Source organism: Panulirus ornatus, chromosome 25 (genome assembly GCF_036320965.1).
Source record: "Panulirus ornatus isolate Po-2019 chromosome 25, ASM3632096v1, whole genome shotgun sequence".
Classification (NCBI taxonomy): Eukaryota; Metazoa; Arthropoda; class Malacostraca; order Decapoda; family Palinuridae; genus Panulirus; species Panulirus ornatus.
In genome coordinates, this window is record NC_092248.1 from 3321940 (window position 1) to 3346762 (window position 24823).

At 38.7% G+C, this 24823-nt stretch overlaps 1 protein-coding gene across 1 annotated transcript in view; it reads left to right on the forward strand.

Annotated features, from left to right (window-relative positions):
• Nucleotides 1-19481, forward strand: part of LOC139757172 (serine/threonine-protein kinase stk11-like) — a 44492-nt gene extending 25011 nt beyond the window's left edge. The window contains exons 5-9 of the mRNA XM_071677299.1: nucleotides 5925-6061; nucleotides 10634-10819; nucleotides 15327-15478; nucleotides 16023-16221; nucleotides 19343-19481. Coding sequence (XP_071533400.1) covers nucleotides 5925-6061; nucleotides 10634-10819; nucleotides 15327-15478; nucleotides 16023-16162 — 615 coding nt within the window. The 3' untranslated portion in view covers nucleotides 16163-16221; nucleotides 19343-19481. The remainder of the gene's footprint in view (nucleotides 1-5924; nucleotides 6062-10633; nucleotides 10820-15326; nucleotides 15479-16022; nucleotides 16222-19342) is intronic.
• Nucleotides 19482-24823: the final 5342 nt, after the last annotated feature.

A 24823-nucleotide genomic window follows, 5' to 3' on the forward strand; every position in this document is an offset into this window, starting at 1 on the left:
GCAAAGTGAGAAGGTTAGGGAGAATGATTTGGTAAACAGAGAAGAGGTAGTAAAAGCTTTGCAGAAGATGAAAGCTGGCAAGGCAGCAGGTTTGGATGGTATTGCAGTGGAATTTATTAAAAAAGGGGGTGACTCTATTGTTGACTGGTTGGTAAGGTTATTTAATGTATGTATGACTCAGGGTGAGGTGCCTGAGGACTGGCGGAATGCTTGCATAGTGCCTTTGTACAAAGGCAAAGGGGATAAGAGTGAGTGCTCAAATTACAGAGGTATAAGTTTGTTAAGTATTCCTAGGAAGTTGTATGGGAGGGTAGTGATTGAGAGGGTGAAGGCATGTACAGAGCATCAGATTGGGAAGAGGAGAGTGGTTTCAGAAGTGATAGAGGATGTGTGGATCAGGTGTTTGCTTTGAAAAATGCATGTGAGAAATTCTTAGAAAAGCAAATGGATTTGCATGTAGCATTTATGGATCTGGAGAAGGCATATGATAGAGTTGATAGAGATGCTCTGTGGAAGGTATTTAAGAATACATGGTGTGGGAGGTAAGTTGTTAGAAGCAGTGAAAAGTTTTTATCGAGGATGTAAGGCATATGTACGTGTAGGAAGAGAGGAAAGTGATTGGTTGTCAGTGAATGTTGGTTTGCGGCAGGGGTGTGTGATGTCTCCATGGTTGTTTATTATGTTTATGGATGGGGTTGTTAGGGAGGTGAATACAACAGTTTTGGAAAGAGGGGCAAGTATGCAGTCTATTGTGGATGAGAGAGCTTGGGAAGTGAGTCATTTGTTGTTCGCTGATGATACAGTGCTGATGGTTGATTCGGATGAGAAACTGCAGAAGCTGGTGACTGAGTTTGGTAAAGTGTGTGAAAGAAGAAAGCTGAGAGTAAATGTGAATAAGGGCAAGGTTATTAGGCACAGTAGGGTTGAGGGACACATCAATTGGGAGGTAAGTTTGAATGGAGAAAAACTGTAGGATGTGAAGTGTTTTAGATATCTTGGAGTGGATTTGGCAGTGGATGGAACCATGGAAGCGGAAGTGAATCATAGGCTGGGGGAGGGGGCTAAAGTTCTGGGAGCGTTGAAAAATGTGTGGAAGTCGAGAACATTATCTCGGAGCGCAAAAATGGGTATGTTTGAAGGAATAGTGGTTCCAACAATGTTATATGGTTGCAAGGCATAGGCTATAGATAGAGTTTTGTGAAGGAGGGTGGATGTATTGGAAATGAGATGTTTGAGGACAATATGTGGTGTGAGGTGGTTTGATCGAGTAAGCAATGTAAGGGTAAGAGAGATGTGTGGTAATAAAAACAGTGTGGTTGAGAGAGCAGGAGAGGGTGCTTTGAAATGGTTTGGTTACATGGAGAGAATGAGTGAGGAAAGATTGACAAAGAGGATATATATGTCAGAGATAGAGGGAACGAGGAGAAGTGGGAGACCAAATTGGAGGTGGAAAGATGGGATGAAAAAGATTTTGAGTGATTGGGGCCTGAACATGCAGGAGGGTGAAAGGTGTGCAAGGAATTGAGTGAATTGGAATGATGTGGTATACTGGGGTCAACATGCTGTCATTGGATTGAATCAGGGCGTCTGGGGTAAACCATGGAAAGTTTTGTGGGGCCTGGATGTGGAAAGGGAGCTGTGGTTTCGGTGCATTATACATGACATGAAGAATGTGTGGAAGTCATGAACATTATCTTGGAAAGCGAAAATGGGTATGTTTGAAGGAATAGTGCTTCCTACAATGATATATGGTTGCGAAGCGTGGGTTATAGATAGAGCTGTGCGGAGGAGGGTGGATGTGCTGGAAATGAGATGTTTGAGGACAATATGTGGTGTGAGGTGGTTTGATCGAGTAAGTAATGAAAGGGTAAGAGAGATGTGTGGTGATAAAAAGAGTGTGGTTGAGAGAGCAGAAGAGGGTGTTTTGAAAAGGTTTGGTCACATGGAGAAAATGAGTGAGGAAAGATTTACAAAGAGGACATATGTGTCAGAGGTGGAGGGAACGAGAAGAAGTGGGAGACCAAATTGGAGGTGGAAAGATGGTATGAAAAAGATTTTGAGTGATCGGGGCCTAAACATGCGGGAGGGTGAAAGCCGTGGAAGGAATAGAGTGAATTGGAACGATGTGGTATACCGGGATCGATGTGCTGTCAGTGGATTGAACCAGGGCATGTGAAGCGTCTGGGGTAAACATGGAAAGTTATGTGGGGCCTGGATGTGGAAAGGGAGCTGTGGTTTTGGTGCATTATACATGACAGCCAGAGAGTGAGTGTGAATGAATGTGGCCTTTGTTGTCTTTTCCTAGCACTACCTTGCACACATGCGGGGGGAGGGGATTGTTATTTCATGTGTGGCGGGGTGGCGATGGGAATGAATAAGGGCAGGCAGTATGAATTATGTACATGTGTATATATGTATATGTCTGTGTGTATATATATGTATACATTGAGATGTATAGGTATGTATATGTGCGTGTGTGGACGTGTATGTATATACATGTGTATGTTGGTGGGTTGGGTCATTCTTTAGTCTGTTTCCATGCGTTACCTCGCTGATGCGGGAGACAGCAACAAAGTATAATATACTTTGTCGCTGTCTACCGTGTCAACGATGTAGCACAAGGAAACAGACAAAAGAATTGCCCAACCTACCCACATACACATGTATATACATACACATCCACACATGCACATATACATACCTGTACATTTTAATGAATACATATATATACATATACAGACATATATACACATGTACATAATTCATACTTGCTGCCTTTATTCATTTCTGTTGCCACCCTGCCACACATGAAATGACTACCCCCTCCCTTCGCATGCGTGCGAGGTAGCGCTAGGAAAAGACAACAAAGGCCACATTCGTTCACACACAGTCTCTAGCTGTCATGTATAATGCACCAAAACCACAGCTCCCCTTTCCACATCCAGGCCTGGTTCAACCTTGACAGCACGTCGACCCTGGTATACCACATCGTTCCAATTCACTCAGTTCCTTGCACGCCTTTCACCCTCCTGCATGTTCAGGCCCCAATCACTCAAAATCTTTTTCACTCCATCTTTCCACCTCTAATTTGGTCTCCCACTTCTCCTCATTCCTTCCACCTCTGACCCATATATCCTCTTTGTCAATCTTTCCTCACTCATTCTCTCCATGTGACCAAACCATTTCAAAACGCCCTCTTCTGCTCTCTCAACCACACTCTTTTTATTGCCACACATCTCTCTTACCCTTTCAATACTTACTCGATCAAACCACCTTACACCACATATTGTCCTCAAACATCTCATTTCCAATACATCCACCATCCTTCACAAAACTCTATCTATAGCCTATGCCTCGCAACCATAAAACATTATTGGAACCACTATTCCTTCAAACATACCCATTTTTGCGATCCGAGATAATGTTCTCGCCTTCCACACATATTTCAGTGCTCCCAGACTTCTCACCCCCTAGCCCACCCTGTGACTCACTTCCACTTCTATTGTTCCATCCACTGCCAAATCCACTCCCAGGTATCTAAAACACTTCACATCCTACAGTTTTTCTCCATTCAAACTTACCTCCCAGTTGACTTGTCCCTCAACCCTACTGTAACTAATAACCTTGCTCTTATTCACATTTACTCTCAGCTTTCTTCTTTCACCCACTTTACCAAACTTAGTCACCAGCTTCTGTAGTTTCTCACCCTAATCAGCCACCAGCACTGTATCATCAGCGAGCAACAACTGACTCACTTCCCAAGCTCTCTCATCCACAACAGACTGCATATTTGCCCCTCTCTCCAAAACTCTTGTATTCACCTCCCTAACAACTCCATCCGTAAACAAATTGAACGAGCATGGAGACATCACGCACCCCTGCCGCAAACCGACATTCACTGAGAACCAATCACTTTCTTCCCACTCTCACACATGCCTTACATCCTCGATAAAAACTTTTCACTGCTTCTAACAACTTGCCTCCCACACCATATATTCTTAATACCTTCCACAGAGCATCCCTATGAACTCTATCATATGCCTTCTCCAGATCCATAAATGCTACATACAAATCCATTTGCTTTTCTAAGTATTTCTCACATTCTTCAAAGCAAACACCTGATCCACACATCCTCTACCACTTCTGAAACCACACTGCTCTTCCCCAATCTGATGCTCTGTACATGCCTTCACCCTCTCAATCAATACCCTCCCATATAATTTCCCAGGAATACACAACAAATTTATACCCCTGCAATTTGAGCACTCACCTTTATCCCCTTTGCCTTTGTACAATGGCACTATGCATGTATTTCACCAATCCTCAGGCACCTCACCATGAGTCATACATACACTGAATATCCTTACCAGCCAGTCAACAACACAGTCACCCCCTTCTTTAATAAATTCCACTGCAGTACCATCCAAACCTGCTGCCTTGCCAGCTTTCATGTCACAAAGCCTTTACTACCTCTCCTATGTTTACCAAATGATTCTCCCTAACCCTCTTATTATTACATTATTAGTATTATTATATATATGTACATATATGTACATACATATGTACATAAATGGGCTATGGATAGAGTTGTGCGCAGGAGGATGGATGTGCTGGAAATGAGATGTTTGAGGACAATGTGTGGTGTGAGGTGGTTTGATCGAGTGAGTAACGTAAGGGTAAGAGAGATGTGTGGAAATAAAAAGAGCGTGGTTGAGAGAGCAGAAGAGGGTGTTTTGAAGTGGTTTGGGCACATGGAGAGAATGAGTGAGGAAAGATTGACCAAGAGGATATATGTGTCGGAGGTGGAGGGAACGAGGAGAAGAGGGAGACCAAATTGGAGGTGGAAGGATGGAGTGAAAAAGATTTTGTGTGATCGGTGCCTGAACATGCAGGAGGGTGAAAGGAGGGCAAGGAATAGAGTGAATTGGAGCGATGTGGTATACCGGGGTGGACGTGCTGTCAGTGGATTGAATCAAGGCATGTGAAGCGTCTGGGGTAAACCATGGAAAGCTGTGTAGGTGTGTATATTTGCGTGTGTGGACGTATGTATATACATGTGTATGGGGGGGGGTTGGGCCATTTCTTTCGTCTGTTTCCTTGCGCTACCTCGCAAACGCGGGAGACAACGACAAAGTATAAAAAAAAAAAAAAAAAATGCCCATACACGTACATATACATATCGTGGTACTACCCTGCCCCACAGCTCCCTATCCACATGTAGGCCCCACAGACCCTTCCATGGTTTACTCCAGACGTTTCACATTCCCTGGTTCAATCCATTGACAGCATGTGAGTGAGGTTGTGCCAAGAACAAATGACTGAACCTTAGAAGGGAAAATCTTCACTTGGCTCTTTCCTATGTTCCCTCTTTTTGAAGTAATACAGGAGGGGAGAATTTCCTGCCTCCCCTGTCATTATTCACCCATATTTTTCAGATTTTTCGTATATATTTTTGATGTTCTCTGCAATTTATAGTATTCTTTAAGGATTTTTGCTTATATCTTCTTGCCTCTCCTGCCTTAGTGAGATAGCTTTGGGAATCAGGCTGAAAAAAAGAAAAATACTTTCTTGGTTTTTTCTGTTCTCACTTTCAGAAAGTGGTAAAACATGAGGGGAAGATTTTCAATCCCAACTTCCACCCATCCTTAATCACTTCTGTGAAAAGCAAGGGATAGCAGACAATACTTTTTCTCTTCTATCTTCATGAAATTTATTTTTCTCAAGTGTGTGAATGTTAAGATATGTGCAATGCCTTGAATTTTTAAGAGCTTACTAGAGTTCATCCTCAGAAATAAGTATCCATAAGAAATAAGAAGCTTGCAGTGTAGTTAATGATGGGAAAGTTTACCCTTTGCAGAAAATTTTTGTTATACTATGTTTAGAAATTTTTCATGATAATTTTCAGATTTTTTTTCTTTTTTCAGCAACTAGATGTAACAACAGGAAGTGATGAGATCACTACCAGCCAGGGCTCTCCCCTTTTCCAACCTCCAGAAGTGGCAGGTGGAGCAAGAGCATATCCTGGGTTTAAAGTGGATGTCTGGAGTGCTGGTTGTACCCTGTAAGTTTTGAATGTTAAGATTTTAGATTTTGTAATCATTCATTATTCTGCTGTTGAAGTAAACAGCGTTATTGTGTGGGAAAGAAGACAGAAAAGTTTTAGAAGCTCCCAGTGTGAAAACTGGTGAGGAAGTAGAGTAATGAGTATGAGTTTGAAGGAATTAGGTGTGATGAGTAGCATGTAGGGAAGTCTCTCATTGATACATCTGGTAAACCTCAAAGTATGGGCTGTGATGGAAAGGATGTTTGTGTGGGCTATGATGGTGACAAAATTCTGATGCAGTTGATGAAGCAGAGGCTGACAGCTTGCAGCCTGGACTAAATGCTGTTTGTGGTGAGCTAATTTCACAAGCTGCTTGTTTGATGAGAGTGGTTGGGTATCAGGAGTTATTGAAAGAATTAACACTTATTGGAGAAACTTAAGGATTGAAAATTTGAAAAGGGTGCCTTTAACTTTAGATGCAGATTTTTTGTTTCCCATTATGAAGTTAAGGAAATGCAAGTTTTTAGAAATAAGGAATATGTACAAATTAAAAACCGATGTAACTTGTGTGGGATAGATGCCCTGACACCTGACACTGGTTGGTGGATAGGGCAAGGAGGGGTTTGGGGGAGAAACATGGGAGATGGTGATGTAAAGTCAAGAATAACACTTATCTGTATATTAAAGAAGTATGTGTAAATATAAAGGATATGTAAAAACAAGTGAGCTATCATGATGACTTACATGTCTGTGAGGTATACCTTAAGCTCAAAGTTGGCTTTTTACCTTAAATGGCAGGTATGGTTAAGAAATTCCATCATGGTTTGTGGGAAAAAATTAGTGAAAGGGTAGACTAACATTCAGAATAACTGAAAATACATGGAGAGTGATATTATGTCCTTTGTAATAGCCTGGCCTAATGCTGAGTGAAGGGAGAGAGTGTGTGGATGTCATTTCTGACACCTCAAAAGAGTAGTGAGGATTTGGAGATGATGTTTCTTTATGTCTCTTGTGGTTGTTTTCTCACTGTACTCGTAAATCATACACAGGCAAAGCATGATCGTACATAACAGGAACATATGTAGAAATTTAAAACATCACTAAATGTTAGTGTGAGAGAAATTGGCTGATGGGTTTTGGGGAATACTGAAGGATTTACTTCTTTTTTAGATTTTATATGAAGACACAGCTTTGGTTGTGAATAACATACATATATTCAGAGGTATTACAATATTTATGATTGAGTGGCTAGGCATGTGTGGTAAGGACATTGGAGGTGTTTTTTCTTTAGAAATATTTTCAGTAGCTCTTTTCTATCATATTTATTTATTATTTATTATACTTTGCTGCTATATCCCGTATTAGCGAGGTAGCGCAAGGAGACAGACGAAAGAATGGCCCAACCCACCCACATACACATGTATATACATACACATCCACACACGCTCATATACATAACTATACATCTCAACGTATACATATATATACACACACAGACATATACATATATACTCATGTACATACTTTATACTGTCTGCCCTTATTCATTCCCGTCGGCACCCCGCCACACATGAAATGAAAAACCCCCTCCCCCCACATGTGCGCGAAGTAGCGCTAGGAAAAGACAACAAAAGCCACATTCATTCATACTCAGTCTCTAGCTGTCATGTATAATGCACCGAAACCACAGCTCCCTTTCCACATCCAGGCCCCACAAAACTTTCCATGGTTTACCCCAGATGCTTCACATGCCCTGGTTCAATCCATTGACAGCATGTTGACCCCAGTATACCACGTAGTTACAAATCACACTATTCCATGCACGCTTTTCACCCTCCTGCATATTCAGGCCCCGATCACTCAAAATCTTTTTCACTCTATCTTTCCACCTCCAATTTGGTCTCCCACTTCTCCTCGTTCCCTCCACCTCTGACACATATATCCTATTTGTCAATCTTTCCTCTCTTATTCTCTCCATGTGACCAAACCATTTCAAAACACCCTCTTCTGCTCTTTGAACCACACTCATTTTATTACCACACATCTCTCTTACCCTTTCATTACTTAATCAAACCACCTCACACCTCATATTGTCCTCAAACATCTCATTTCCAGCTTATCCACCCCCCTCCGCACAACTCTATCTACAGCCCATGCCTCGCAACCATATAACATTGTTGGAACCACTATTCCTTCAAACATACCCATTTTTGCTTTCCAAGATAACGTTCTCGACTTCCACACATTTTTCAACGCTCCCAGAACATTCGCCCCCTCCCCCCACCCTATGATTCACTTCTGCTTCCATGGTTCCATCCACTGCCAAATCCACTCCCAGATATCAAAAACACTTCACTTCCTCCAGTTTTTCTCCATTCAAACTTACCTCCCAATTGACTTGTCCCTCAACCCTACTGTACCTAATAATTACCTTGCTGTTATTCACATTTACTCTCAGCTTTCTTCTTCACACACTTTACCAAACTCAGTCACCAGCTTCTGCAGTTTCTCACCCGAATCAGCCACCTGCGTTGTATCATCAGCAAACAACAACTGACTCACTTCCCAAGCCCTCACATCCACAACTGACTGCATACTTTCCCCCTCTTTCCAAAACTCTTGCATTCACCTCCATAACAACCCCATCCATAAACAAATTAAACAACCATAGAGACATCACGCACCCCTGTCGCAAACCTACATTCACTGAGAACCAATCACTTTCCTCTCTTCCTACACGTACACATGCCTTACATCCTCGATAAAAACTTTTCACTGCTTCTAACAACTTGCCTCCCACACCATATATTCTTAATACCTTCCACAGAGCATCTCTATCAACTCTTATCATATGCCTTTTCTTTCTATCAGATGTTATCAAAATCCTTCACCGCTCCATTATTACATAAAGAAAAATTTGAGTGCATTAGTTATGTAATTTTTTCACAAGCTTGAGGTTAGTGGGGTCGCGAACAGTTTTGCCGTTTCTCCATCTTATGTGATTCTGCCAAAATCGCTCACAAAGTTTTCATCTTTAACATATATTCAATATTCTTCTTCTATCCTCAGAAGTGATTCATTTGATAAAGCGGTTCTCCCCATCACTTAGTTCATTCAACAGTCAATGCATTTTCCACGGAGTCACTGTTTACCTATAACCTACTGTTCGATGGCCCTTTGCATATAATAGTTGTATAGGTACTGATAAGAGCTGAACTTTTTTCTGTGCCTTCCTGATGATGGAAGAGCTTTCTTTCGGATGCTTATGATATAGTAAGTGAACTGGATACGTAAACATTAATTAACACATTGATTGGTATGGATCTCAGGAAGCATCAGTTGATTTGGAGAGATGTTTAAGGCAAGAAGACAGGAAGCTCTGTGAATTGGCTGAGAAAACATTTTGAATCACCCAAAGGAAGAATATGCAGAACAGTTTTTTAAAAGGTTTTCTGCACATTCAAGGCAAATGTCTTGATAGTGCAAAAAGAAACCCTAAGAGGGCAGAGGCATTTTTTTTTTAATCAGTCTTTGTCCACCAGTTCAAAGAGAACTACTGTACAGTAGTTCATTAAGAATAGGGAGTCATCTTTAAATCTTAGAGTTTGGGAATTTCAACTGATAAACCATTTCACAAGTTAAGTCAGTGTCTGACAAAAGGCAGGGTCACTCAGTTTCTTGGAATTAGAATTGCTGCCCTGTTGATGTTGCTTCAGCCTTACTTATTTTCAAAGCTGATGAACCTTTGGTATCCATTAGCATCTCCCAGTCACTCCCATCATCTCAAAGGCCATATACATAGGAATTATGTGTATGGCCTCAGAATTTTCATGAAACCCTGAGGATGTTCAAAATTTTCAATTGGTGATTATAAATTGATGTTTTGATAGTTTTAATGATTCCTGTATTTGATAAGCCTGAAGCCAAAATAACCAGCCTGCCATTCCCAGTGGTTTCTGTTGCATGTGTAATTGATAAAATGTTAAGGAATTGTTGGTGTTGGGTGAAGGTAGACCAACTGGTAGTTCACTGTGATGTGTTATGTGAGCAGAGTGATAGTGCAGGGAGAGTGGGTTTAAAGATGGATGAAGAGTGTGTTGGTGTTGTTTAGTTGATTGGCTGTATTGGAGTGTGACTAAATAGACTTAATTTATCTCATCTCATATTTGTGGAGGAGTTTCAGAATTATGTGTTTTGTGTGGGAAATGGATTGTTGAATGGATTGCTTTGAGATATGATTGTTTACATGTTTTGATTTGATGGTGTTAGGCATGAGAAGGGTTTTGTTAAGGGTTTGTGGGGAATGTGTAGTAGTACATTTTATATATCTTTGTGATTGGAGTAGGTTGAGCATTAGATGGCAGGAGTGTATGGGTTGTGGCTATGAACTGGATACCTTTCTTATTTAAGTGATCTCAGATAACCACTTGCTTGCCTGTTACCTGTAAGCATCCTCACCCAACTCAGCAGTTCATATGGCTGTCATCAGTATTAAGGGGAAACAAGTTTCTTTTTGCAATTTTTCCTGTTTGTAATTGTAACATTAACCTTGATAGTGAATTTAGGCTGTAAAATCAATGCCTTTTTCAGTTTTAACCTGAGCAGTGGAAAATATCCATTTGAAGGAGAAAACATGTTCCGTCTCTTTGAAAACATATGCGAGAAGCCTCTAGTTTTACCAGAAGAGCTGGACCCAGTGCTTAAATCTTTGCTGGAAGGCATGCTGGTTAAGGATCCATATCAGCGCATGTCATTGGCACAAGTCAGAGTTCATGAGTGAGTATTATAATAATCACATTTTCATGTTCCTTCTGTGCAAGTAACATTGATGTAATTGATATTAAGCTTCATTCTTTAATTTTTGATGCTGATAGTTTTTGTTTATTACTAAGAATACTTGGAACAGCAAATATTATTAGGAATTTATCCACTCACATCTTCAGATTAGCTATGAATACATGAAATTATGATACAGATATTCCTTACAGTATCTGTATTTTGTACAAGGAGATTTTGTCGCTTTACATGTTTCTCTCACTTTATCTTGTATATTACTTTTAACTTAATAGTACTGGTTCCCATTAAACTTCCCTCAGACAACTTTATCACATCTCAGTTTTTACCTTACTGATACATTCTCATATATTCACCTTTGACTTATCAGTCATCTTCATCTCTTATCTTTCCACTTTCTCTCTGTCTGATCTCCTTACCTAGATGTATGTGTAGTACTTTTTGTTATGTCCATTTCTACCATTTACAGACCACCTCAATGCAGAAGTAATTAGTCTGATCAGCCACCACTCTCACTCTGATATACTCATATAGTTACTCTATCTAGTTTTTTAAACTACACCCTACTTGTATTATTGTCATAATCTCAGACTGTATGCTAAGAAGTGTGGATTAGGGTGTTATGGCACCTGTTCAGGCCTAGTTGGACCAAATTGGATATATATTTATCAAATTTATCTATATCTCTGATGCAACTGCATAGATATCTAATCTAGAATTACTAGGAGATAGGGGAGAAAGAATACTTCCCATGTATTCCCTGTGCATCGTAGAAGGCAACTAAAAGGGGAGGGAGTGGGGGGCTGGAAATCCTCCCCCTCTCATTCTTAATTTTCATAAAGAGGGAACAGATAAGGGGGCCAAGTGAAGACATTCCCTCAAAGGTTCAGTCCTCTGTTCTTAACGCTACCTCGCTGTTGCAGGAAATGGCAAATAGTATGAAAGCACAAAATTTACTTAATAGTGGTCATACTATCTCCAACCATGGTTGGAGATGGCTAGTAGTACTTAAATAATGAATATTGAGTAAAGGTTAATATGTCAATATCTATCTATATCTCTGATGCCTGTTCCCTTTGGGAACTCTCATCAAAGGGTGGCCACGGCATATGACTCTCCACTTATCCTTGTCCCTACATGCCTTCCTTGCAAACACCATCTACACATTCTTCCACTATTTCTCTCTCTCCAGTATTACTTCACCCTATTTGCCCATGTCACAGATGATCTTCCACTCACACCAACCCCTTTAATTGTAGTATCATTCACTCTTCTTGTAAACTCCCAGTCTTGCATTCTTTCCACATGCCCAAAACCACCTCTAGGTATTGCATTATACCCATTCTTCCACTCCACGATTTGCTCCCTTTGCATTCCCTTGCCATACCATATCTCTCATACACCCTTTCATTTCTTTCTTCACTCCATCTAGTTACACCACATGCTCTTCTCAAATAGCTCATTTCCACAGCCTGGATTCTTGACCTCCGTGACTCATTCCATGCCCATGTTTTGGTTGCATAGGTCAGGGTTGGGAGGACTGTGCTGTCCCTTAATTCTCTCTTCACTTCCATACTTATACCTTAACCCTTTATTATTTTATTAAGGACCCAGTGACTCTTCTACTCTGTACTGCTTTCTCTTATCTCTCCTTCCATATCCCCACACGTACCCAAGACAGCTCTTAGATACTTAAATTCTCTCATTTCTTCCAGTCTGTTTCCCCCCATATCCAAAGCACAATTTAGTACACTTTCTTCTTTCAATCTTCATGGTTCTACAAAATCTATACTTTCACTCTGTTTCCTTTCAGACACCATTACTTTACTTTTACTTGCATTTACCTTCAGTCTTCTATGCTTACTCACATCATAAAACACACAGCTATCTGCAACTCCTCCTCACCCTCAGCAGTCAACAAAGTATCATCTGCAAACAGGCTTGCCATTAGCCACCATATCTCATTGATACACTCCATCTCTGCACCCCTTTTCCCTAATTTTGCTTTCATCGCTGTTATCACTTCATCCATATATATTATTATTATTATTATACTTTGTTGCTGTCCCGCGTTAGGGAGGTAGCACAAGGAAACAGACGAAAGAATGGCCCAACCCACCCACATACACATAAAGATACATACATGTCCATTCACAACACATATACATACCTATACATCTCAACGCATACATATATATATTTTTTTTTTTTTTTTTTTTTTTTTTTTTATACTTTGTCGCTGTCTCCCGCGTTTGCGAGGTAGCGCAAGGAAACAGACGAAAGAAATGGCCCAACCCCCCCCATACACATGTACATACACACGTCCACACACGCAAATATACATACCTACACAGCTTTCCATGGTTTACCCCAGACGCTTCACATGCCTTGATTCAATCCACTGACAGCACGTCAACCCCTGTATACCACATCGCTCCAATTCACTCTATTCCTTGCCCTCCTTTCACCCTCCTGCATGTTCAGGCCCCGATCACACAAAATCCTTTTCACTCCATCTTTCCACCTCCAATTTGGTCTCCCTCTTCTCCTCGTTCCCTCCACCTCCGACACATATATATACATATATATATATATATATATATATATATATATATATATATATATATATATATATATTTCTTTCGTCTGTTTCCTTGCGCTACCTCGCAAACGCGGGAGACAGCGACAAAGTATAAAAAAAAAAAAAAAAAAAAATATATATATATATATATATATATATATATATATATATATATATATATATATATATATATATACACACACAGACATATACATGTATACACATGTACATAATTCATACTGTCTGCCCTTATTCATTCCCACCACCACCCTGCCACACATGAAATAACAATCCTCTCCCCCTGCATGTGCTTGAGGTAGCGCTAGGAAAAGACAACAAAGGCCACATTCGTTCACACTCAGTCTCTAGCTGTTATGTATAATGCACCAAAACCACAGCTCCCTTTCCACATCCAGGCCCTACAGAACTTTCCATGGTTTACCCCAGACACTTCACATGCCCTGGTTCAATCCAGTGACAGCACATCGACCCCGGTATACCACATCGTTCCAATTCGCTCTATTCCTTGCACACCTTTCACCCTCCTGCATGTTCAGGCCCCGATCACTCAAAATCTTTTTCACTCCATCTTTCCACCTCCAATTTGGTCTCCCACTTCTCCTAGTTCCCTCTACCTCTGACACATATATCCTCTTTGTCAATCTTTCCTCACTTATTCTCTCCATGTGCCCAAACCATTTCAAAACACCCTCTTCTGCCCTCCGAACCACACTCTTTTTATTACCTCACATCTCTCTTACCCTTTCATTACTTGCTCAATCAAACCACCTCACACCACATATTGTCCTCAAACATCTCATTTCCAGCACATCCACCCTCCTCCGCACAATTCTATCTTTAGACCATGCCTCGCAACCATATATCATTGTTGGAACCACTGTTCCTTCAAACATACCCATTTTTGCTTTCCAAGATAACGTTCTCGACTTCCACACATTCTTCAACGCTCCCAGAACTTTCGCCCCCTCCCCCACCCTATGATTCACTTCCACTTCCATGGTTACATCCACTGCCAAATCCACTCCCAGATATCTAAAACACTTCACTTCCTCCAGTTTTTCTCCATTTAAACTTACCTCCCAGCTGATTTGTCCCTCAACCCTACTGTATCCAATAACCTTGCTCTTATTCACATTTGCTCTCAGCTTTCTTCTTTCACACACTTTACCAAACTCAGTCACCAGCTTCTGCAGTTTCTCACCTGAATCAGCCATCAGCGCTGTATCATCAGCAAACAACATTTGACTCACTTCCCAAGCTCTCTCATCCACAACAGACTGCATACTTACCCCTCTCTCCAAAACTCTTGCATTCACCTCCCTAACAACCCCATCCATAAACAAATCAAATAACCATGGAGACATCACGCACCCCTGCCGCAAACCGGCATTCACTGACAACCAATCACTTTCCTCTCTTTTTACTCGTACACATGCCTTACTACCTCGATAAAACTTTTCGCTGCTTCTAGCAACTTGCCTCTCACACCATATATTCTTAATACCTTCCATAGAGCATCTCTATCAACTCGATCATATGCCTTCTCCAGATCTATAAATGCTGCATACAAATCCATTTGCTTTCTTAAGTATTTCTTACATATATTCTTCAAAGCAAACACTTAATCCACACATCCTCTACCATATATATATTAAGAAGCCACAGTGACATCACACGGCCTTGCCTCAAGCCTAGATGTATCCCAAAACTTTTGTTTAGCTCTCCTTCCACTCTTACACATAGACTCATTTAAAAGAAAAATGCTATTTCATTTACAGCCAAGGTTTGGAATTGAGGGAGAATACACTGACAGTTGTGTTTCATAGGTTTGTACTTTGATCACATTTTTGACTCGTCATTTTATGCATGTAATGTGTGCTTTAACAGCTGGTGTTGCAAGAAGCATCCACGCACAGATGAAGAAGTTTCAATTGGTGGGGAGGATGACCGCCATAGCATAACCATAGTCCCATATTTACGATCCCGTTATTATGATTCTGAATCAGAAGATGAGCTTATCACTGAGCATGAACTCAATGGTATGTATGGATTATTTCTTTTTCCTAATATGGTTGTTCTGAGAATTATGAGGCAGCCAATGTGGCTAGTTTGGCAGCCAGTGAGATGATGATATCTTCACTGGGTAGTAGTTGATTAAGAGAGGGTTTGATCTGGACCAAGCTGCAGAGCATACCTGCTGAATAGATGGTTAGGAAAGGGTTAGAGGTATTTACCTCACCAATAAGGAAAGGATTAGAGAGGTTTCTAACCATTAGGGATTGTATTGATTCAAATCTCATGGGATGTCACCCTTCATCCCTTTTAGCTGTTGAATTAGAGTTTTTTAGTCAGGGAAAGTGTGAATACTTCATTCCTGGACTTAAGAAAATATCATTTGTTCAGTGCCATAACAAGAGTCACCAGCTTTGTCAAGTTCAGAAAGCCATTAAAAAATTCACCTTTTCTTTCTCATATAAAGAACTTTCTATGAATATCAGAATTCCCAAGTTATTAATGTGGTTTATAACATCTCCTGTTTTATTGTGCACTTATTTTACTTTATCCATTCTGTATTTTCAACAGAGTCAAGGAATCAGGCTGAGAATCGGTCAGAGATGTCTGGTGCTGATCTTCAGGACACACACAGTGTCCACAACAAGAGGAGACGTAAACCGATCTCATGCATTAGTGTCAAATCGATTGCTTCTTGCAAACAGTCTTGACACTACACTTGCATACCTTACTGATGTTGTTATCCGGCAAGTGTTCACCATGGACTGGGGTAAGGGGTAGGAGGGGTGCTTGGAGTTGGGTACCGTGTGGGAGGGATTCTTTTTAGCTTGTCTTGTACATTCATTCTTGCATGAAAATCCTTTCTGATACTTCATGAAATTTATCACTTTTCATTATGGTATATTGTTAGCCTTATTAGTGATTTGGTTGACTGAAAATGTTATTATTATCATTTTGATTATTATTATTATTATTATTATTAGTAGTAGTAGTAGTAGTAGTATTTAATTATTATTATTATTATTATTATTATTATTATTATTATTATTATTGTTATTATTATTATTTTTATTATTATTAGATTATTATTTTTGTTATTATTATTATTATTATTTTCTTTTTTATGGTATATACACCATCTTTTAGCTTGCAGCATCATGTTTTCATTGAGTGGCAACTTGATAAGCATTTTGAAGTGATGTCTTTCTTTGTGAAGTGACAGATGCAGGCAGAAGCAGCACCTGAAAGAACTTCAGCAATGAGTATTTATAGTGAAATTTTGTGCTGTGAAATGATATATAGCAACTTAGACTGGCAGTGGGCTAGTCTTGACAGTTATAATTGTCAGCATAATTTATGACAAAACATAGCTTTATTTTCTTAAATGGATTATGATTTATAGAAAATGAACAAGATTTTTGGCTTGATTAGAGTTCTGGTAGACCTTTGATTGCCATACATGCTCATGCACATACACATGCTCAGCCATATACACATATATACACATGTACATATTCGTACTCACTTGCCTTCTTCCATTCCCAGTGCTACCCCACCCCACAGGAAACAGAATCACTACCCCCTGCATCAGCAAGGAAGCGCCAGGAAAACAGACAAAATATGCCACATTTGTTCAGAGTCTCTAGCTGTCATGTGTAATGCACCAAAACCACAACTCCCTATCCACATGCAGGCCCCATAGACCTTTCCATGGTTTACCCCAGACATTTCACATGCCCTGGTTCAGTCCATTAACAGCACGTTGACGCTGGTATATTATTTATTATACTTTGTGTCAATTTTTAAGAAAGGAAACAGAGTACAATAGATAATATATTTATATATTATCCATATATTTATATATTATTTCACCCTCCTGCATGTTCAGGCCCTGATCACTCAAAATGTTTTTCACTCCATCTTTCCACCTCCAATTTGGTCTCCCAAGTCTCCTTGTTTCAGTGGTGGAGGGAACGAGGAGAAGTGGGAGACCAAATTGGAGGTGGAAAGATGGAGTGAAAGAGATTTTGAGTGATCGGGGCCTGAACATGCAGGATGATGAAAGGCGTGCAAGGAATAGAGTGAATTGGAACGATGTGGTATACCGGGGTCGATGTGCTGTCAGTGGATTGAACCAGGGCATGTGAAGCATCTGGGGTAAACCATGGAAAGTTTGTGGGGCCTGGATGTGGAAAGGGAGCTGTGGTTTCGGTGCATTATACATAACAGCTGGAGACTGAGTGTGAACAAATGTGGCCTTTGTTGTCTTCCTAGCACTACCTCACGCACAGGCAGGGGGAGGGGGTTGTCATTTCATGTGTTGCGGGATGGCAGCGGGAATGAATAAGGGCAGACAGTATGAATTATGTACATGTGTATATATGTATATGTCTGTGTGTGTATATATATGTATACGTTAAGATGTATAGGTATGTATATGTGTGTGTGTGGATGTGTATGTATATACATGTGTATGTGGGTGGGTTGGGCCATTCTTTCAGTTGTTTCCTTGTGCTACCTCACTAACGCGGGAGACAGCGACAAAGTATAATAAAGAAAAATAATGTATCTATATATTCAGTTAAGATTAAACAGAGAAGGGAAAACAAAGTAAGCACCTTCATATTATGCATGTTCAGTGTAGTTCATCAAATCTTTTAGTCACTTCATCTATTTTTTTTCGTTGTCAATCACATCACATTGTTATTTTGCAGAAATTCATGAAAATGTACTAAACATACAGTATGCTCACTAAGAAAGCTTTTCATGATTTATGTCACCCAGTAAAAGCAAACAAAAATAATAGAATTGGTGTCTCAGTGTGATAAGTAACAGGCAATGCATACAAATGAAGAAAGTCTGCCATCTTGACACACCTAGTAGGCATGGATACATACATAATGTACATATGCACTGGCATTTCTCCCTGCAGGTTAGTGCAGACAGTATTGCATATCAGATTTTTCTGTACCTGACGGACATTAAGAGACCAAGTCATGTTGCTTGGATGATTTTCTTTGCCGTGCACCTCAGAAGGAATCCTGCTGCATGATGATAGCATCCCACCACATCCATCTTTGTGACTGTTTGTACCCCCATCTTGGTCAGGCATTCCAGGTGTTTTGCTCCTCAAGCAGAACTTGTGGCTTGCATTTATTCTAGCTTGCCAGTTTTCTGTCAGGCCGATGGTAAAATAATGAATAGCTAAAGAATGGTTTATTAAGTTCATGCAGGTGCTGTTTCACATTACATGGTATATATATTCAAGAAACAATTTTCAAGATGGTTAAGGAAATGGATTCACAATAGCAGTTTATTTACCTCATGATGTTTAGTGACCTACTTCAATGTGGCATGGCTCATCATGTGTAATGATCATTGGATGCTCAACACTAAGAAAGACAGGGATTGAACATGAATCCAGCAATTTCCTCACTTTTATTACCGCTCTTGATCAGCTTGTGGTAGAATACCCCTACTTGGCTGCTGATTGCCATGATCAGACACATTTTTACTTTTCAGCCTATATGTATGAATTACAGAACCACACTCCAAGCACAATGTACTCTCTTGACCAGAGATTTACAAGTTGAAGGTAGACTCATCTAACACTTAGGTTCAACTTGTCTCATATCCCAATCGCAGCATACTGCAACATAGCTAGAAATCAAAAAGGAGCTTTAGAGTAGAAAAATAGACATGCATGTAACTTTGTATGTCATGTTAGAAATGTGATGTTCACTAATGTGGTGTACATTATATAAGTATTTGGTCATATAGAAATGTGATGTTCACAAATGTGGTGTACATTATATAAGTATTTGGTCATATTGAAAGCTTTTCTCCCTGTGTTTTTCTGTCCCCAGGAATATTTTTCATTTGTTTTACAGGACTCGGCAAGAGATGAAATGCCCAGTACAATATTGAAATAGGAATTTTGTGATTTGTCCACCTTCACCTTCCTGAGAGCCACCACATTATGGTGCAGCAGTGTGATAATTGACTAATCTCTCATAAGTCTGATACAAAGGTCAGCCATGTCATTTTTTTATATTCTTTTGATGATTACTGTCTGATGGATTTGCAATTTTTTTCCGTCATCAGATATTTTCAATTAGAAATCATGATTGCATCCTTTTCTGCTTGCTTCTGGTATTTGTTGTGTTCTTAGTGACAGACACACTTGTACATCATCTTGCTAGCAATGAGATGACCACATGGTGGGCATGACTGATGTCACTGTGGGTCATGCTTCAAGAACCGTTGATAAATGAAATATTCCAATATCAGCCAATTGGCTCCATGAAACAAATTGCTTGGATTGGCTTACTTCATTACACCAGACAGTACTCATAGATTTGAAATTGGCCATTGATATTAATTCTGTTATTGAAGATCATTTAGATTTAATAGTTGCGTTGTATTTAGTTGGTATATATTGAAAATAGATTCGTATTCTTGTTCATTTTTTATTAAACTCAGATTTTCAGTTGAATGACTCCTGTTACTTTCATATAACAGAAGTTACTTCCAAGTTTGAACTGTCACTCATTTAGATACAGATGTCATTTCGAGATCATTTCTATCTTTCACATGAAAATGTAGTTTTGATGGGAAGTTGTTCATTTACTGAAACATATCGTTCACAGGTAGAACCATATGAAAAAATGTTGCCTCAGGCTGAAAATTGATGGACTATACAAACAAAAATATCTCCATTTATGCTTTGATATATGATTTATGATCCTTGAAGTGCCCAGAGTAAGGGTTAGATAGTAATTATGCCTTTAGAAATTGTACATAGACAGTAATAGGAAAAATTAAGAAGAGGCATTAACCTGCGTTGAGTATTCTGAGCATTGAAGATGACTATATCTGTGAACTCTGGGCTTGGACGATAATTGTACTGTTACTCAGCCTACTATTGTACACGGAATGTAGAGATTCTGGCAGTGATCTTCTTTCATGATGGGTACAGTTGTAGAGACTGATGATTTAGAATTCGTGTTCCTGGTAAAGAATCTTGAATTGACATTATGTACCTGTCTATAGTTGAGAAATGTTTCCCATGCTTGAAGGAGGTTAAACCACACAGATATTTCCATATCATTGTGACTACTTTACACATTCATACATATTCATGTCATATATACAGCAAAAGCTCTTAGAATATTTGCTAATGTACTTGCATGGTTGTTAATTTAAGCTGTCAAACAAGTGAAGGAGTTGTCTTCTGCATGCACCACAGTCTGTTTTTAGATTTTACAATTTGTTATGTCACTTAGACCTGTGTGAAAATTGAATTTTACTCTATTTTTGTTTAATATGTTGTCATTATTAAAACGAAAAAAATTATTTGTGATAATGGTATTAAGAAACTAGTTGTATGATTTAAGGAAGGAATGTTTTCTTTTTGTTAATCTTATTGAGGAGGTAATGATAAGTGCTTCTGCCACAAGCTAGATAAGAATGCTTCTGCAGAAGTTGCCTGAATCAAAATAAAATTGTCTGCCCAAAGCTTATATATTAGCAGAAAACCATGTTATGTAATCATAGAAGAGCTCAGAAATTAGGAATTTGCTAATCTACATTGTGCCACCTGCTAAGCCTTATAGACGGGGTAAGATTTTATCAGCCTTGATGTATTGCAGCTGTAGGTACAACTACAAAAGTAATATGAAAAGCACTTTATGTTAAAAAAGATATGATACTGTGACTGCTTTGTTGAAGTAAATTAGACCTACTTGTAAATATTCATTTACAGATGGATTTACCAATATCTTAAAAGTTACCTGGGCTTGCACTAACAACTGGCTACTTTCACAAAATACTCTCGAATTGGCTGTTGAAGATGACAAATTGGCCTGAGCCAAATATACAGGCCATTAATGTAATATAGCTATTGTAAGTAATGTTCAGATAACTACAGAGATAGTGCTGTAATACAAACGATAAAACACATTTTTTCCTTAAATCCATTCATTGCAAATTCTGTTATTATTATGCCCTGATTAATCAGATGTACTCTGTTCAAAACTTTAACATAGAGCAGCTTCTCAGATGCTCTTATTAAAAAAAAGCTTTTGATGTAAAGGCATAAAGTGACTTTCCAGATGACGGTATATCAGACTTTAATAGAATTTTCATCTTTTTTCTTATTTGATACAAACATTGGAAAAGTATTTGATCATAATGAACATTAGTCTTCACTGAGAGTTAAGTTATCCTTACTGCTTTGCACTATGTTGGCCATCTTGCTAAATGCTGTTACTAGACCTCTGTAAAACAATGCTGTCAAACATCCACTGTCCAGTAAACATGGAATTTTTTTGCCTTTGTACTTTATAAATGACAGCTAGACAGTGGATGTGAATTAATAAGGCCATTTCTTTGTTTGTTCCTGGTGCTACCTTGCTATTATGGGAAAATGGTGAATATATGAGAAAGAAAATACTTTGCCTTTACTACTCCTGATCAGGCAAATGGCAGGTGCAAGCCCAGGTTGTATTATGTAGATTTTATACCAGTTATGAGGCTTGAATCCAGTAATTTTCTTTGATTGTGGTATCATAACAAAAAGAGGGATGAAACCGTTATTAGATGGTAGTGATTTTTGACATGGACACCCATGTTTATACGATTCAGCCTTCATAAATCTGATATGAGAATGATACTCCAGTCTCACATTATAAGCTCCTTAGGTTGTATGACATGTGCTCATTCCATCAGCATGAGAGGCATTTGAAATAACTCCAGAGAAATGTAAAGCTTTTAGTGTGAATGGATACTTGCCTCTTTGTATCAGCATATGAAATATTCTGGTCAAATAATGTTACACATTTATTGATAAGGATTTAGTTCAACATTTGCAAGATATTGTCCATTTTGGCCCTATGACTTGGCTTGGAACCACATTTGGTTTAGCTATATAAAATGGAGATGTATTGCACATGGCTAACTCTCCTCCCTTCTCCCTGCCCTTGGCAGCTACATCACAGGCCTCTTGTGCCTATGTGCCAGATAACCTCCATTATAATGCATTTATGTCTGTGAGTGATGTTATATGTTAATAGTAGGAAATTTGTTGTGCAGTGGTGAACTTCTACACATAAGCATTAATTGTATCAGTTTAACTTGATGTTATCATGTTATTTGCAATGTTTATGTCATGTGTCATGAAGTCTCTGACAAAATATAGCGAGCTTTGTCCTTGTTTATTCCAGTATATACTTTTGCAGTTATGACATGAAAAAAACTATTTTTGTTTATATTCTTGTACTATTTAAGGAAGAAGGTCCCAGTACCTCATATATGTGTTTCATATGCTTGATAATATTCCAAGTTAAGAATCAAATCAGAAAGTTTTTTGAGTTAGTCATTTAAAATCATGCTATCTGTATGACTATCAGAAGTGAGGTAATTGGAGAAATTCAGATGAAATGTTTTAATCTGTCTCTCTCTTTTGTTACAAATTTTATCCATACACCCTTTTTCCTTTTCTGCTCAGAGCACAGAACTAAGATGAAAGCTTAGAGGAAAGGCATCTGGTGTCTATTGATAGTTATCAGTCTTGAGAGTTCTGTGTACCATTTCTTGTCAAGTTGGGTAGTGCCTACACTTGACAGTAGGGAATGAGCTAGTCAATTAATGCACAGTTGAATGCTTTATCAGTGCAAAGTTCTTTTTGGGATTAAAGTTGAAACTCAGATTGCCGTACATATATAACATCTTAAGCATATGATTCTCTTAACTATATATTACAGTTTAGAGATGACAAAATAACTATAACTTGTTCATCTTCACACTGCCCCACATAATGTAACTGTATCATCACCAGTGCCATATTATTCATATGCTTTATTAATAAAACTTGTATACAGTTTTTTAGATTATGTCATCCTTTCCCCATGAATTGACTAAGCAAAATATAACTAGTCCTCCTTTTTTTTCAAGCTTGTTTGAACTGTGCATAATTATTATATTTCTTGTTGTATAAACTTTCATTGCTTCAAATGGCTTCAAACCTGTCAAAAAGTTCAGACTGTCTGACTGGATATAGAAATATGAATCATTAGATTAATTTGCAGCCATACTTCTACCCTCTACTCATACATTTTTCACTCACTTTAAGTGAATACTTCATAAAGAGAAAAATATACAGAATTTATCCATATCCATATAATAGAGTCTCATTACGAACCCTGTATTGTTCATGTCCCAGAATTTGTCCACATTTATTATTGTTTCCATGCCCCTTGCCCTTGTATACTTTTTTATATATCACTTTACCTTTTCTAGATGTTGGCATATTCTTAATATTTACTGCCATTGACATTCCTCTTTCTTAGTCACCTTCAATATAAGAAACATTGTAATATGGACATAACAATCTACCATCAAAACCCATTAGACTTTTAAATTTTAGGGATGGCAAAGTTGGCAGTATATTATTTGATATTGTATGCAGAAAATTTGTTGCTCATATATAGCAAGGCCTCTAATTAAGATGACTCTATTCCCCCAAGGAGGATACCATCATGTATTATTTGGAAATAGCTGAAGTGATCTAGGCATATTTCTAATTCAATTATTTATTCTCTCATTTTCACCTTAAACTTACATCTTTTACTTTATTATCCATTATTTGAATCTCAGATTATTTTCAGTCTTACCCTCATTTGCTAATTCTGTAACATCTCAGCATGTGTATATTTGTGATTTGCAGCCTGTAAGTCATCCTACTTTTGCACATCCAAGTTAGAGATTGGGTTACTTCAGTAAACGTAAATTCTTTCAAGTACTTTGTTCAAAACAGGTAAATACTCCTTTAAAACTTTTAATGTAATATCTTTCTCATCTGTAATTATGAATTTTTAGCTAAAACTTTTTTAAGCTGTTAACTAATTTCATTTAACTTTTATTGCAGACTGTAAGATGCAAGTTGAAATATGTGACTGAGGAGAATTGTTAGGAAAAGATTTAATGCATAGTGCTAATGACTGTCTGAAGCTAGGCTTTTGGTTACTTTTAACATTCCCATTTACTGTAGTAGGGAGATGGCTGTTGGCTTTGAATTTCCTTGTTTTGAATATAGGAGAAATTCTTGCCAGTGCTTGAAGCTTATTCCTCCTCCTAAGTTGCATAACCTTTATACAGCACTGTAACAATATCACTCACAGGCCACATGAAATCAACTCTTGTAACCCATATGTTTTCTAAAATTCTCAAGCTTTATCATCATTGAATACAATATAGTCTCATTTTGCATCCCCTATTCCCTGTCCCTGGGGATAGGGGAGAAAGAATACTTCCCACGCATTCCTCATGTGTTGTAGAACGTGACTAAAGGGGACGGGAGCGGGGGGCTAGAA